The 16690-nt window shown below is 42.4% G+C and overlaps 1 protein-coding gene across 2 annotated transcripts in view; it reads right to left on the bottom strand.

The window, feature by feature from the left end:
* SCRN3 (secernin 3) overlaps positions 1–16690 on the bottom strand; it is a 33959-nt gene that overhangs the window by 15131 nt on the left and 2138 nt on the right. For both annotated transcript variants that reach the window (XM_040971740.1, XM_040971741.1), the window contains 3 exons: positions 15715–15896; positions 14960–15159; positions 8465–8677 (listed from right to left, as the gene is read on the bottom strand). In XM_040971740.1, the coding sequence (XP_040827674.1) occupies positions 8465–8677; positions 14960–15159; positions 15715–15896 (595 nt within the window). The remainder of the gene's footprint in view (positions 1–8464; positions 8678–14959; positions 15160–15714; positions 15897–16690) is intronic.

Genomic DNA, 16690 nt, shown 5'->3' with positions numbered 1-16690 from the left:
GCCATGTCAGTCTGTCTTGTAGCACCTGCTGCCACACACAAGATCTACTGCTGGAAGTGGACCCGATAGTGGACCTGAAGAACTCCACTGCTAGGCTGCAGCTCCCGTTGGTGAGTTCAAGAGCTGGAGCTGGGAGCAAGCTAGACCAGGCTGGGATGCAACACCTGTTGGTATATATGTGAACCAGATTTGGGGGTGAGTTGAGTAGGGTCAATCTACAGTACACATTGGCATGAGTGAGAGCCAGGACAGGGTGCAGGCCAGGCTGGCTTGGACCACAACACCTGCCAGTTCACATGAGGGTGAGTGGGTCAGGCTGGGCTATGTTGCTGCACTCCCTGGCATGAGCTGAGACTGGGGAGCTGGCCAGGCTGAGACAGGCTGTAGCACCTGCTAGGATATGCTGGGACTGAGGACAAACCAACTCAGATTTGGCTGTTAGCACCTGCTGGCACATGCAAGACCTGGGGCTGGAAGTAGGCCTTGTTGGGCCTACTTGTTGGGCTGATGCTTCCACTACTGAGCCTGAGAGATGGGACTGGGGGCAAGCCACGCTAGAGACCAGCTGGGCTAACGTGGACTGGGCTGCCATGCCTGCTGGCACACAAAACAGCCAGATTAGGTACAACCAGCTGGCAAGTGCCAGACCTCGTGCATATAAGGCTAGACCACAGTCCCTCTGGCAGGTGCAAGATCTGGGGCTGGGAACTTGCCTAGCAAGGGAACTGTGGGCATTCCCCTGCTAGGTTGTACCTTTCACTGGTGAGCACAGAACCAGGGCTGGAGGCAGACCAGGCTGAGCTAAGTTACAGCACCCACGGGTGTGCATGGGAGCTGGATGGGTGACAGACTGGGCCAGGCAAGGCCATAGCAGAGACGCACATGGTAAGACCAAGGCTGGGGTTGGGCCAGGTGAGAGTTGGCAGGGATCACCCCCAACTAGGCTGGTATGCCTGAGGAATGGGTTTGTGGCAGGCTGGCTGGGTGACATGTGAGATATGGGGCTGAGGTGGAACAGACCAGGTAGCTGCACATTGGCTGATACCAATGACAGAATGAATATGATTCTACACTGACTGCTGCACACAAGAGTCAGGTCTGAGGTCACCCCGGGTGAGGTTTCTTGGAGATTCCACAACTAGACCACTGGACTCAGACCCTGACCACAGGGAAAAGTCACAGGCTGTGTAATCTGACATTACAGTGCATATATCAGGACTGGTTCTCCACTCTTGCTGATGCCTGTGCAGTGGACAGCATGCCCAGATGCACATGGGGACACGACGGCCAGCTCATCTAGGTTAGTAGGGGATGTCAAATGCTTCATCAGAGGATGGAAGGCAGAGCAGGTTGGACAGTTCTCCTGACCAAGCTTTGCAGCTTGTTCCTGGGTCTGTGGATGCTAAAGGTGAACTTTGTCAACAAATAGGCCTTGGAAAGGTTTTCTCAACCCTGGAGCAATGAAATCAATAACTTCTAAAAACTTTCAAAACCACTCAAGTAACACCCTTGGAACACTTTTCCTGACATCGGGGTCTCTAAGATATCATCAGATGACCATCCCCAATCCCCAGGTGCTGATGTAGTTTGACAGCAAGAAGCAGTCCTCTCCCTCTCCTCCCATGCAGACAGTAGAAAAACAAAGCTGAAACTTTGTCCCCCCGACCTTCCTCTGTACTTGACTTCCCACCCTAATTAGAGGCCCATGTAGGCATGCATTCTTCTCAACTATGTAAACAATATTAAAAACAAAATTTAAAGTTCATACTGGTGGGGCTTGAGTCGGCTGGCCCATATCCTGCAGCCTGCCTTTTAGATGGGTGCTAGGTTCATGAACCCCAGGGGCATGGGATCAGGCAGGGCTCAAGTCACCTAGCCCAGGTCCTGGCTCCTGCCTGTGAAGTGGGTGTCCAGTTCGTGAACCCCAGGAGCAAGGAATCCAGTTGCCTGGCCCGGATCCTGGGGTCCACTTACTAGCTGGGTACTGGGTTTGTGAACCCCAGGGGTGAGGAATCCAGCAATGCTTGGGACACCCGGCCTGGGTCCTTGGACTTGCCTGGAAGAACACATCCTACTTAATGAAAAAAGTGGAGCAGTGGACACAGGCCCTGTTGTATAAGGAGAATATGGTACCTCATTTGGTGCTATAGCAGAAAAACAGAACTAACTGGACAACTATCCCAAATATATGATGACAGAAAAAACTCTCAGTGAACAGAGCCAATTGACATTGGGAGGGTGACATCATCCTCAGATCAGTGAAACTGGCAACATTTCAGAACTATCCAAACCACTTGGACAAAACCCTTGGATTACGTACACATGGATACTCTGGGTTGATGTGAGGTGATGCTTCCTCATCCCTGGGTACTGGGACGTGTGGAAAGTCATGAGTGGTTTCCCCTTTGGTCTCTCCCCTTCCCCAAGGAACAACAAGAAGAAATAGCAAATTTGGAAGCAATGAGTACACCCAATTTTCCCTAAACCTCAGTCCTTCTCACCCTGATCAACCATGTAATCATTCTTAAAAAATTAAATTTATTTTTTAAAAGTTCATACAATAAAATAAAAAAACAAAGCTCCCAGCAAGTCTACATCCAAGTTGTGATTTGTGATATTTTAAAGTAAAAGAAAATTGACTTCCATATAAAATAATGTTCTATCCTCATATACTCATGAAAACTACCAACTATTTTATGTTAATAATAGATTTATATTAAGTCTACATTCCCTTATAAAGTTTCTCCATAATATTTTCTAAATAACTTGTTGACTTTAAACACAACTTCCTGAAAGTACAATATCTCTATTATTTTTGCAAAAGACAGGAAGAAAAACAAATGGTGCAGCTAAAAAGAGGCCCTAACACTAAAACTCAACAATAAAGGAAAAGCTTACCATCACATCTCTCTATCAGGCACATAGCTTCAGTACCCAGTGAGATTTAAAAATGATTCAAATCTAAACTCTTATAAATGGCAAGTTTTAATAAAAAATAGTGTCAGAACCGTAACACTGTGATAATGCAGGTATTATAAAAATGTTTTCTGTATTCCAAACCTACAATTCTCGAAATGAAAGGAGGATTTACATGATCTCTTGAGGAGGATAGCTGTAAGTAATCCACTAGCAAGCATTGAATAAGTACGGAGACTGCAGTGGCAGGGTTCAGTCAAATAAATGCAAAACACAGGGTGCAATTTCATTGCAATTTAAACTAGTTATTTAAAATACATGAGTGAATATAGATACAATATAGATACATGCAGCACAGTTAATAGCTATCAGGTAGGAATAGTTGGAAAGAAGAGAGGTAGTCTCTTCTAACAAAATCACGGAAAAAATTAACCATAATGTACTGGTTGGCAATTTTCTATAAAGCATTAGAAAGACATTTATTCTTTTGACAAAGCAGAAAAAGCTGTATGAACTGTAATTCACACTTGGGGGAAAAATAAGTTGCATGTCAGATGCATTCGTTACTACAATCACATATGCATGTCAGATCTATGGTTCCATGGTCAAAATGACAGAATTAATGATTAAGAGGCAGAGGCTAATTAATTTATAATTGTTCCTGTTTTACTTCCTTTAGTCCAATTATTCTAAACCTTTAAATTCTTAACACTTTATTTCTATTTATGCATCCACCGTTTCTTGTCATCATAAAAAGATGATTATTTTTGTTTATTTGAAAGGCAGAGAGATAGACACAGAGCTTCTAATCTCTGGGCTACTCTGCCAAATGCCTGCAACAGCCAGGGCTCAGCCAGGCTGAAACCAGGAGCCCACAGTTCAGTCTGGCTCTTCCACACAGGTAGCAGGGCCCCAACTACTTGATCCATCACCTGCTGCCTCCCAGGGTGCACCCTGAGAGGAAGGTGGAGCTGGACGTGAAGCAGGGACTTGCACGCAGGCCCTCTGATATGTGACATGGGTGTGCCATGCCCAATCTCACCTCTGTGCCAAATTCTTGTCTTGGGTCTTTATTTTCAAAGAATATCTGTTATTTTTACACCCTGAGCCTCTTAGCTTATTGCCGGGAGGGGGAGGGGGGAAGTAAACAATAGTGAACTTTGTTAAACTGCCAATAAATTATAATTTAATTCAATGCACCTAATAACCTTTGTTGATTTATTCAGCACTTATCAAGTATATACAACAACTAGTACAAGACCCTGCAATGGGTGCCAAGGGGTATATATATATTTTTCTTTCTTCAAGTTTCACAGGAGATAAATGAAGAGCACAAACATGGCTTATGTCAACCATAAAATGGGGATATAACAGGACAACACAAGCAGAGGACCCTGCATAAACATGTAACAAGCAGGTTGCTGCAACCACTGCATCTTATCTACTTTAACAATCTTAACTTTGAAATCCTTGGCATGGCCTTAGTAGAGCCCTTTACAGATGCCAGTCCACATGTAAAAACAAGAAGACAGACCCCTACCACCTGCAAGAAGAGACACAGAATGAGTTCTTGTCTCCTCAGCTGAGGCCTGGCCCAGACTTGGCTGTTAGGGGGCATTTGAGGAGTAAACCAGCAGATATCTTGGAGATGCCTATGTGTTTCTGTCTGTCTTCCTCTGTGCCTTATAAATAACATACACTACCATGACCACCATGCTGAGAGAGAAAGAAACAAACAAAAAAGCTCAAATCCGCACTTGATTCCTGAATAACTGTGTGTGGGGCTGACTGCAAGTAGCTTAGCTAAGGATACAAGAAGGCAACTGAAATTTGAGCTGCTGAGCTGAGAATCTGCAGGTTGAATACAATCAATGAAAGTGTCTTTCAGAATTCATCAATTTCTTGTTAGTTTTGGAAGTTTATAGCTTTTAATGAATCAGTTCATTTCCTTTAAGTTATTGAATTATGAGCATAAAGCTGTATGAAGTATTCTCTTACTGTCTTCTTAATACCTGTAGGGTGTACAATATCTCTTTTTATTCCTGATACAAGCTATCCATATCTTCTTTTTTTGGTCAGTCTGTCCAGAGTTTTTTTTTTAAGATTTATTTTTATTATTATTTTTTTATTGGAAAGGCAGATATACAGAGAGGAGAGACAGAGAGGAAGATCCTTCCGTCTGATGATTCACTCCCCAAGTGAGCGCAACGGCCGATGCTATGCCAATCCAAAGCCAGGAGACTCTTCCGGGTCTCCCATGTGGGTGCAGGGTCCCAAAGCCTTGGGCTGTCCTCGACTGCTCTCCTGGGCCACAGGCAGGGAGCTGGATGGGAAGCAGGGCTGCCGGGATAGAACTGGCACCTATATGGGATCCCGGGCATGCAAGGCGAGGACCTCAACTACTTGCGCCACCGCACCGGGCCCCCAGAGTTTTTTATAATGCTCTCTTCCAAAGAATCAGCTTTAGGCTCAATGGATTCTCTTTGCTTTTCATTTTATGGATTTCTTTCCTTTATTGATATTCTTTATTAGGATTTATTTTGTACTTTCTTAGTTTCTTAAGGTGAAAATGTGTTTATTACCAAAATATTTATTTATTTTCATCTAACTTAAAGGCAGACAGACATATATAGAGAAAAATTTTCCATCCACTGATTCATTCCCCAAATACACACAGCAGGGCTAGGCCAGGCTGAAGCCAGGAACGGGAATTCCATCCAGATCTCCCATGATGGTGAACCACCATCTGCCACCTCCTAGATGCACTAACTGGAAGCTAGCATTCAGAGATGGCATGCAGGCATCTCACGTAGCTGACAACCCATTGTACCATAGTACTACAATGTCCACTCTCAAAATTCACATCTCTGATTTGCATCTTCCTACTGTCTAACATAAGCATCTAATGCTACAAAAAAAGTGTAAGCACTAATTTCACAACATTCCACAAATTTTGATAGGTTGGTTTTCATTTTCATTCCATTTAAACATTTACATTTCACTTTAAAAATGTATTTATTTTAAAGGTTACAGATACACACACACACAGAGGACAGAGAAAGAAAGGATGAAAGAAAAATCTATCATTAGCTCACTCCCTAGATGGCAACAACAGCCAAAGCTGGGCTAGGTCAAAACCAGGAGCCATGGGCCTGGCACAGTAGCTAGTGGCTAAATCCTCACCTTGCATGCACCAGGATCACATATGGGTGCTGGTTCATGTCCTGGCTGCTCTGCTTCCCATCCAGCTTCCTGCCTGTGGCCTGGAAAAGCAGTGAAGGACCGCCCAAAGCCTTGGGACTCAGCACCTGGGTGGGAGACCCAGAAAAAGCTCCTGGCTGCTAGTTTTGGATCAACCCAGCTCTGAGCCTTTTGCGGCCACTTGGGGAATGAACCAGTGGATGGAAGATCTTTCTCTATGCATCTTCTTCTCTCTTCCCAATAAAAATAAATCTTAAAACGACAACAAAACCACAGGACCCAAAAACAAAACCATACTCCCTCTGGGTATTCCACAGAGATACACAGGCCCAAGCACTTGGACCAACTTTTGTTGCTTTCCCAGCCCATGTGCAGGAAGTGGAACAAACAGGACATGAACCAACATCTATTTGGAATACTGGTGTTTCAAAGCAAGCAGTGTTACCCGCTATGATACAATGGCAGTCCCCATTTGGGCAGATTTTAAAACATACATATCTGGGCCTGGCACAATGCCTTAGTGGCTAAAATTCTCACCTTGCATGCTTCAGGATCCCATGAGGGTGCCAGCTTGTGTACTAGCTGCTCCACTTCCCTTCCAGCTGCCTGCTTGTGGCCTGGGAAAGCAGTAGATGATGGCCCAAAGAACTGGTTCCATGAATCCACATGGGAGACCAGGAAGAAGTTCCTGGCTCCTGGTTTTGGATTACCTCAGCTCCAGCCATTGTGGCTATTTGGGGAGTGAACCAGTAGACTGAAGATCTTCCTCTCTGTCTCTCCTCCTCTCTGTATATCTGAATTTGTAATAAAAAATAAATAAATCTTTAAAAAAAAAAAGTTCATAAAATTAACATACAGCTGGGAATCTTTCAAGTATTCAACAGTTGGAGTACTGAGGCCTCAGTGCACAGCTGAGGAAAACTATGTAAGGTGGAAAAAACTTGAATTTTGGTCATATGATGAATCCTCTATTCCTTTTTTTTTCAAATAAAATAATTACGTGGTAGGTGTAGAAACACACCTGGGATGTGCTGGGATCTTCTGTGGTTTCCAAGAGACTATTACCTGTAGCCAAGGGCAACAGGTAGCACACTGCAGGTCTGGACTTCAGGCATGGAACAGAATCACATTTTTCAGATTTGTAGTCTTGGGGAGGAGTCCAGCTCATGCTCACCAAATGAGTCTTTCACCTGTGTATCTCAAAGATACTGAAACTCTAGCACCTGAGCCTTGTATCTGGTCCCGAATCATCCCCCCTTTCAACTGTCCAACAAGATGAGAAAGATTCTGTAGGATGAAGACACCTCAAGTCTTGCTGACACTATGGTCTTCTCCTCATTTTTAGTATCGTGATTTCCTCTTACTGTATTTGAACTTAGCCATGTTAATTAACCTTATAAAAAAAAACCTGCACAGATTTAAAAATCTATTGTAGTCTATGGTTGTACTATAGCAAATTAAGCTACCTCCTGTCATGTCTGCATTGCAAATGGGGACCAGTTCAAGTCCTGGCTGCTCCACTTCCCATCCAGTTCCCTGCCGATTCTCTTAAGAAAGTAGCACAAGATTGATTTTGAAGTAGAAAGAAGAAATTCTTGTATCTTATCCATTTGTCCTTTTAGCTAGAAGTTCTAGATAATGACTTTTGTCAGAATTTAACCAATAAGAGTACTATCTGAAAGTAAAAGGATAAAAGCAACACAGCAATTAAAGAGGACTTTTTCTATGTTTTGATGAATTCTGAGAGGGAAAGTAATTGAATTATGTTTTAGATATATTTACAGGAACTTAAAAAATTAATTTGAGATCCACTAATGTGTTTTGACTTAGGGAGTTAAGCTGCTGAAAGCAGCTTAGGCATCCCATTTGCGGACTGTTTCATGTCCCGGCTGTTCCATTTCCTGTCCAGCTCCCTGGTAAGGGCCTGGGAAAGGCAGCAAACGATAGGCCACATGCTTGGGCCCCTGTAGCCAAACAGAAGATCTGAAAGAAGCTTCTGGCTCTTGCTTTTGGCCTTGCTCAGTCTCACCTGTTGCAGTCGTCTGAGGAGTAAACCAGCAGATGGAAGAGCTCTTTCTCCTCCTCTGACACTGACATTTAAATAAATAAATCTCTAAAAAATAATCTGAGAATTTAAACTTTACTGTCAAAAAGAATCATTACCCTCTCACAATTGTGTAATAGGTCAGTCACCTCAAAAATAACTTGCAATATCATCATGTTTTCAGTTTGAATAAAAGCCATATTTTATTAAATATATTTTCTCAAAGCAGATTTGATCACTCCTACAGTATCTCTACACAAAACATAAATTATCATTCCTATAGTATCTAAATGCTAACGTTACCTTTGTGTTTATTCAGCAGCTTGTAGCCTTCACAGTATCTGCCTGACGAAGCATTCATCTTGGCTGTGTCGAGATAAGAGTACGTGGCAGCAAAATCAAACTCTTTCTTGCCATCCCACCAGCCTTGCTGCTTCGCATAGTTTTTCATGTCCGGGTGTTCCTGATCAATCTTGGTTGTTATAGAGAGCTGATTAGAAATATTACGAACTCCCTCTATTTTCAAAGAAAAGGAGGGAAAAGAGAAGCAAAGTTAGATTTAACAGAAAGTATCTATACATACTCATTCTAAATTATTATTTAATGTAAATTAGACTTACAAATTTGTGCAATGTGCATCTGCGTCTATTCAAAACGATACCTGAATTACTTTTTTAAATTAAAACTGTTTAGATAATTGTGGACTTACCTCTGCCCAGTTTTCTCCAATAGTAACAATAGCAAACTGTAATATCTAAATCAGAATACTGGCATTGATACAACCACGAAAAATCATACTTCAAAACCATAAAGAGCCTTTGTGTTGTCCATTTATGTCAAACAACCCACAATCACTCACTAACCCAGGCAGCCATCAGTCTATTCTCCATTTCTCTGTTATTTCAAGAATGTTAAGTAAATGGGGTCATACAGTATAAACTTTTGACTTTTTTACTCAGCATGATTCTCTTAATATTAATGCAGGCTACATAAGTATCAACACTTTATTACTTTTTATTGCTAAGCAGGATGCCATGGTGTGAATGGAGTGCAGTTTGCTTAATCACTCAGAAGTGAAACTTCTAATTGTTTTCAGTTTGGGCCATCATGGAAAAACTGCTATAAATATTTGTGGATAGGTTCTATAAATGAATGTAAGTTTTATTTCTCTGGAATAAATGTGCAGACTGCAATTGAAGTATCATAGGGTAACTGACCATTTGGTTTCTTAAGTAACTGTTGGGGCCAGCATGATGGCTCAATGACTAATCCTTCACCTCCAAGCACCAGGATTCCATGAAGACACGAGGTTTCTTTCCTGGCTGCTCCAATTTCCTTCCAGGTCCCTGTCTGTGGCCTGGAAAAGTGTGGAGGACAGGCTGAAGCCTTGGGATCCTGCACCCATGTGAGAGACCTGGAAGAAGCCCCTGCCTCCTGGCTTCTGATCAGCTCATCTCCAGCCATTGTGGTCACTTGGAGAATGAAACAGCAGACAGAAGTTATGTATCTCTCCTCTCTGTAATTCTGAATTTCTAACAAAACATTTTTTTAAAGATTTATTTATTTTTTATTACAAATTCAGATATACAGAGAGCAGGAGAGACAGAGAGGAAGATCTTCCGTCCGATGATTCACTCCCCAAGTAACCACCATGGCCAGTGCTGAGCCAATCCGAAGCCGGGAACCAGGAACCTCCTCGGGGTCTCCCACATGAGTGCAAGGTCCCAAAGCATTGGGCCATCCTTGACTGCTTTCCCAGGCCACAAGCAGGGAGCTGGATGGGAAGTGGGGCTGCCGGGATTAGAACGGGTGCCCATATGGGATCCCGGGGCGTTCAAGGCAAGGACTAGCCACTAAGCCATGCCGCTGGGCCTAACAAAATTTTTAAAAATCTTTTTAAGGGCGCAATGCAATGGCCTAGTGGCTAAAGTCCTTGCCTTGAATGCACCGGGATCCCACATGGGTACTTGTTTCAATCTCGGCAGCTCCACTTCCCATCCAGCTCCCTGCTTGTGGCCTGTGAAAGCAGTAAAGGATGGCCCACAGCTAGAAATTCCTAGTTTCTGGCTCCTGGCTTTGGATCGGCTCAGCACCGGCTGTTGTGGTCACTTGGGGTGTGGATCAACAGACGTAAGATCTTCCTCTCTGTTTCTTCTCCTCTCTGTATATCTGACTTTACAATAAAAATAAATAAATCGTTAGAAAAAATCTTTTTAAAACATTATTTTATTTGAAGAGCAGAGATACAGAGAAAGAAAAAGATCCATACACAGTAACTCCCCAAATGCTGGTAACCAATTGGGTCTGTGTCATATAAGGCCAGGATGTGGGAACTCAATTTGAGTCTCCATGTGGGTGGCGGGAATTTAAGTATTTGTGCTAGCACTTGATACTTCCAAAGGTTTGCATTAGCAAGAAACGAATTGGTGCTAGAATTTGAACCCAGGCACTCACATATAGGATGCAGGCATTCCAAGAAGCACTGTGCTGCACACCTACCCTCCGTCTCTGTAGTGCTATCATTATTTTTCATTTGAACAATTCCAATTGAAATATAGGAATCATTTCACTGTAGGTTTTGTTTTTATTTCTCTTTCAGTAAATGATGCTGAACATCATTTCATGTGCTTGTTTCACATGTGCACCTCTCCTTAGGTGACATTTCTCTTCATATCTTTCACTGATTTTCCAACTAGATTGCTTACTGTTGAGTTTTGTTCCTCTCATATTCTAGATATATATCACCCTTTCCTAGGAGTTGGTTTCCTAAAATCAAAATAAGTAACTTTAGAACAGAAATATAAATTCCAAGAATATTGTTGTGCAAAATACTAGATAGAAAAAATCATTTTAAAGAGATAATAACACATGGCATAAATAATAAAAAATTATAACTGGTGTAGAATGACAGTCTGCCTAGCGAAAATTGATTCTTCTAACAAAGTTGTTCTTGGGATGTTCTCATTACAAAACCCACATTTGAGGGGACGGTATTGTAGTGTAGCATATAAAGCTGCTATCTGCAGTGCCACATTTCCATGCAGGTACTGATACATTTCCTGGTTGCTTTACTTCCAAATAGGCTACCTGCTAATGGCTGAGAAAATCAGCAAAAGATGGTCCTAGTGTTTGGGCTCCTGCTACCCATGTGGGAGTTCTGTAAGAAGCTCCTGACTTCTGGGCCCAACATGATAGCTTAATAGCTAAAGTCCTCGCCTTGAAAGCGCTGGGATCCCATATGGGCGCCGGTTCTAATCCTGGCAGCCCCACTTCCCATCCAGCTCCCTGCTTGTGGCCCGGGAAAGCAGTCGAGGACGGCCCAAAGCTATGGGACCCTGCACCCGTGTGGGAGACCTGGAGGAAAAGGCTCCGGGCTCTGGGCTCCTGGCTTCAGATTGGCTCAGCTCCAGCCACTGTGGCTGCCTGGGGAGTGAATCATCAGACGGAAGATCTTCCTCTCTGTCTCTCCTCCTTCCTGTATGTCTCCCTTTCCAATAAAAATAAGTAAACCTTTAAATAAAAAGAAGCTCCTGACTCCTGACCTTGACCTGGCATAGTACTGTCCATTCCATTCATTTGAAGAGTAGACCAGAAAGTCCCTCTGACTTACAAATAAATAAATCTTTTTAAAAAATTAGAGTTGGGCCCGGCGGCGTGGCCTAGCGGCTAAAGTCCTCGCCTTGAACCCGCCAGAATCCCGTATGGGTGCCGGTTCTAACCCCGGCAGCTCCACTTCCCATCCAGCTCCTGCTTGTGGCCCTGGAGGGCAGTCGAGGACGGCCCAAAGCTTTGGGACCCTGCGCCCGTGTGGGAGACCTGGAAGAGGTTCCTGGATTCTGGCTTCGGATCAGCATAGCATCGGCCGTTGTGGTCACTTGGGGAGTGAATCATCGGATAGAAGATCTTCCTCTCTGTCTCTCCTCTCTGTATATCTAACTTTCCAATAAATAAACAAATAAATCTTTTTAAAAAATTAGAGTTAATCATGTCCTCAAAGTCAGAGAAGAGGACTTGTCTATATAATAGATGACTCCCTACACTTTAATGATTTTGTTATTGGTCTCACTTTGTAACATAAAGAGAAACTAGCTGGCAAAGATAGTCTATAAACAGATAATCAGACCAATGAAGCTATTTATTTTGGATGGCAAGGTAACTTTTTTCCTCTCTTTTTTAAAGATTGATTTATTTATCTGGATAGACAGAATAATACAGAGAAGGAGGGTAAGAGAAGAGGGACAATAGGTATCTTTCACTGATTCACTCCAGAAATGTCCATAGTAGACAGGATAAAGCCAAGAAGCAAGAATTCCAACCAGATCTCCCATATGGGCATCGGGAACCCAACTACTTGGGTAACCACTTGCTGCCTTCCAGGAAGACTAGCAGGAGGCTGGACAGGAAGCAGGGCACCTGGGACCTGAACAGACTCATACTCGGATATATGACAAGAGCATCCCATGCAGCACCGAGCTCAGTCAACAGAATCTGTTCATTAATTTCTCTCATTGATTTAACACATTTAATAACAAAAGAAATGGAGCCAGCACTGGGGTGTAACAGGTATAGCTGCCGCCTGTGATGCTGGTTAGAGATCTGGCTGCTCTGCTTCCAATCGAGCTCCTTGCTAATGAGCCTGGGAAAGCAGCAGAACACAGCCCAAGTGCTTGGGTTCCTGCACCCAGGTGTGCTCCAGACACTCCTAGCTTCAGCCCGGCCCCAACCCTGGCCATTGCAGTCACTGGGAGAACAAACCAGTGGATGGAAGCTTGCTCTCTCTTCTCTTTCTTCCTCTCTCTGTATAGCTCTGGCTTTCAAATAAATAACAAAAAATAATTTTAAAAGTTTTTGAGGGCCCGGCGCGGTGGCGCAGTGGTTAAGGTCCTCGCCTTGCACGCCCGGGATCCCATATGGGCGCCGGTTCTAATCCTGGCAGCCCCGCTTCCCTTCCAGCTCCCTGCTTGTGGCCTGGGAAAGCAGTCGAGGACGGCCCAAGGCTTTGGGACCCTGCACCCACGTGGGAGACCCGGAAGAGGCTCCTGGCTTCGGATCGGCATGGCATCGACCGTTGCGCTCACTTGGGGAGTGAATCATCGGACGGAAGATCTTCCTCTCTGTCTCTCCTCTCTGTATATCCACCTTTCCAATGAAAAAATAAAAATAAATCTTTAAAAAAAAAAAAAAAAAGTTTTTGATGGCTCAAGCAAGCCAATTATCACATTAAGAAAAGTGGTCTAAGTTCAATCTTCTCTATTATTAAACACCAAATATATGAAACAAAATACAAAACATATAAAGCAAAATATCAAACAAAATGTCTTCCAAAATAAGTGGCAGGTCCAGAGCAGTAACCTAGTGGTTAAATCCTCACCTTGCTTGCTCCAGGATCCCATATGGGTGCTGGTTTGTATAACAGCTGCTCTACTTCCCATCCACCTCCCTGCTCGTGGCCTGGGAAAAGCAGTAGAGGACAGCCGAAAGCCTTGGGACCCTGAACTCACATGGGAGACCAAGAAGAAGCTCCTGGCTCCTGGCTTTGGATCAGCTCAACTCTGGCTGTTGTGGACACTTGGGGAGTAAGCCAGTGAATTGAAGGTCTTTTTCTCTCTTTCTCCTTCTGCTTGTAAATCTGACTTTCCAATTAAAAAATTAATTAATGAAACAAACAAAACCATTTATTTAAAAAAAGTGGCAATGTATGCTTCTGGTAAACCATGTCCAAATCCTCAAGGTGACCTTCACAAAGCCCCTCAGGACTCCTCTGGCTCATAGTGACCTTTCCCTTCTCAAAATATTCACAGCATCTATGTACCATTCATGCCTTATTTAACATTTTCACACATATATCTTATCTCCTTAGTAAACTTGGGAGATTCAGAAGTCAAGCACACAAGGAGCACATGACTGCTTTGAACAATGCTCTGCTGAGAGAACATTAAACTGAGTACCAGGAGAGACAGATTAAAATTTCAAGACTTTAATCTGCCACCTTGAATTTCCTCACTTGAAAAACAAGATACTTCAAAAAGTTCATGCAAAAGTACAATTTTAAAAAATGTATGGCTAGGTATTGGGTGCTGGCTTCCATATGTGACTGGGTTTGAGAGTCCCGGCTTCATTTCCAGTTTAGCTTTCTGCTAATGTGTACCATGGGGAAAAAGTAGCTAATGATTCAGTATTTGGGACCCTGCAACCTGTGTGGGAGACCTGAATTGAGTTCCAGTCTTCCTGCTTTGGCCTGGCCCAGCCCTGGCTGATGTGGGCATTTGGGGAGAGAACCATTGGATGAAGTATCTCTCTGTGTCTGTCCCATTTTTTTTTCCTCTCCACCATTCAAAATTTAAAAAGTAAAAAAGATAGTGTGCACTGTCCATTAACTTTTAGAATTATTTTCACATCATCAAAAACACAGGAAAGGAAAAGCAAAATTATCTAAAAACATCAAACTGCTCTGTTTGGGTTTCACATAATGATACTAGGGTTTAGCACAATGTTAGAAGAAATAGTAATGAGTTAATAAAAAGTAAAAAAAAAAAAAAAAAAAAAAGCACACTTTAAAGCAGCCAAAAGATTATTGTACAAGTAGTATATACCAATAACATGAAACTGCTATCCCCAGAGATAACACCTCTTTTTTTTTTTAACCTTTGAAAGCTCTTTATAGTGCTCTTTCACTACAATTCAATCCTTCATGGCACTGGTTTATAAATTTTAGAAGATAACTAGATGCAATAATCACAGTTAAGGGTGTATTTTGTTCACTGTAAAACAAACCACATCATGAAAAGCTTTCCATACCTTGTACTTTCTCTGCTGCCCAGTGCCTCCCTGCAGTCTCCAGAATCCAAGCTTCAGTCCTATCAGCTATCAGGAAACTGTTGTGATAGCTGAATTCCATCACACCCTCTGTGCAGTTGCCACCCTGGCCGTGTTTTTCTAATAAATCAACAATAACATTGAGGGCTTTTTCAGCTGTATCAGCTCTCTCAAGGCCAAGTCTAAAATAAAAGTATTACAGTTCATAGATTCAGTGAAATTTATTTTTCTTTGATAAATTTCATGATCATGAGATTCTGTGTTTATATTTAAAGTAGAAATTCTTTCAAATTAACAGATAAAATAAAATCTACCTCTTAAACATGGTCTTTTGAAGCTAGCTTAGAATCATGAAAACAAAATTTTTAGACCCAGATGTATGTTCAAATTCCAATTTGCTAACTTCTTAACAAGTTATTTGTCCAAAAAAAAAAGAAGTTATTTGTCTCTGACCCTTAGGTATCTCATTTGTAAAACAATGCAAATGTATCACATGAGCTATTGTGGAAATTAGTTAAGGCATGATTAGGTAATTCACGTACATTTTAATTTCCAGCTCCTTCCCTTCTCCCAAATAATGACATCTGAGAGTCATGAAATTGCATACTGGTAATCTGAAGCACATCTGACACAACTGTAAAGTATCAAAATCCAAAATTGGGAAAATAAAACTGGCGTTACATTAATATTTAAATTGAGACATATTCCATGGTGTAAAAATGTAACAGAAAAATAACCTCACGAGGTCCATGCCCAGGAGTGCTTCTTCATCACAAACTGGTTCTCTTCCCCACACAGCTTCGTTCCCAATGCAAACTCCATGCTCATTGGCTCCCATTTCCGCCCCCCATAACCAAGCTGGGCGACTAAGTACCACAGCATACGTTGCAGGGGCTTGATCAATCTCTATGTAAGTACACTGTTTAAAAAAAAGTCACAGAAAAAAAAACATAGGCTCAACAATAGAAAGTTGTCAAAGTCCAAAGTTTTAAAATTAACCAGAAGTCATGACCATTATCAAAGAGGCAAAATGAAATATTTGGATAACCAATTTGAAAACCTCAAGTTATAAAGAAACTACCCCTAAAAGATACTGTGGATTAACTCAAATAAAAAGCACTCTATTGAGAATCAGTTGTAAAGACAAATCAATATAAATCTTGCTTTCAAGAAACGAAGACTTCTATATTAATTAAGATAAACCACAATATAAAGTAAAAGGGCCACGAAGAAGTGAGAGTCACCCACCAAGTAGGCTGACAGTAGGAAAAGGAATGAGAATCATTGCATTATAAGACAGGCTATATTTATGAAGAAATAAAGTAGAAATGCTAACCCAGGTGAATACTCTGAGCAAAAGAAAAAAAGATAGGGATGGCAGTACTATGACAGGTAAGTCAAGTCACCACTTGTAATGCTGGCATCCTATTCAGACACCAGTTTGAGACCCAGCTGTTCTATCTCTGATCCAGCTCCCTGCTGTTTGCTCCTGGGAAAGCAGTGAAGGATGGCTCAAGTGAGAGAGTTCCTGCACCCACATCCAAGACCTAGAAGCAGCTCTGGTTCCTGACTTCACGCTGGCCCAACCCTGGCCATTACAGCCACTTGGGGAATGAACCAGTAGACGGGAGGTCTTTCACACTCTCTTTGCCTCACCTTCTCTACCTGTGCCTTTCAAATAAACAGATAATGTTTAACAATATGGTCCCATAC

This window comes from Ochotona curzoniae, unplaced genomic scaffold (genome assembly GCF_017591425.1).
Source record: "Ochotona curzoniae isolate NIBS_2020 unplaced genomic scaffold, NIBS_Ocur_1.0 contig_2210, whole genome shotgun sequence".
Lineage (NCBI taxonomy): Eukaryota > Metazoa > Chordata > Mammalia > Lagomorpha > Ochotonidae > Ochotona > Ochotona curzoniae.
This window is presented reverse-complemented; position numbering and strand designations above follow the sequence as displayed.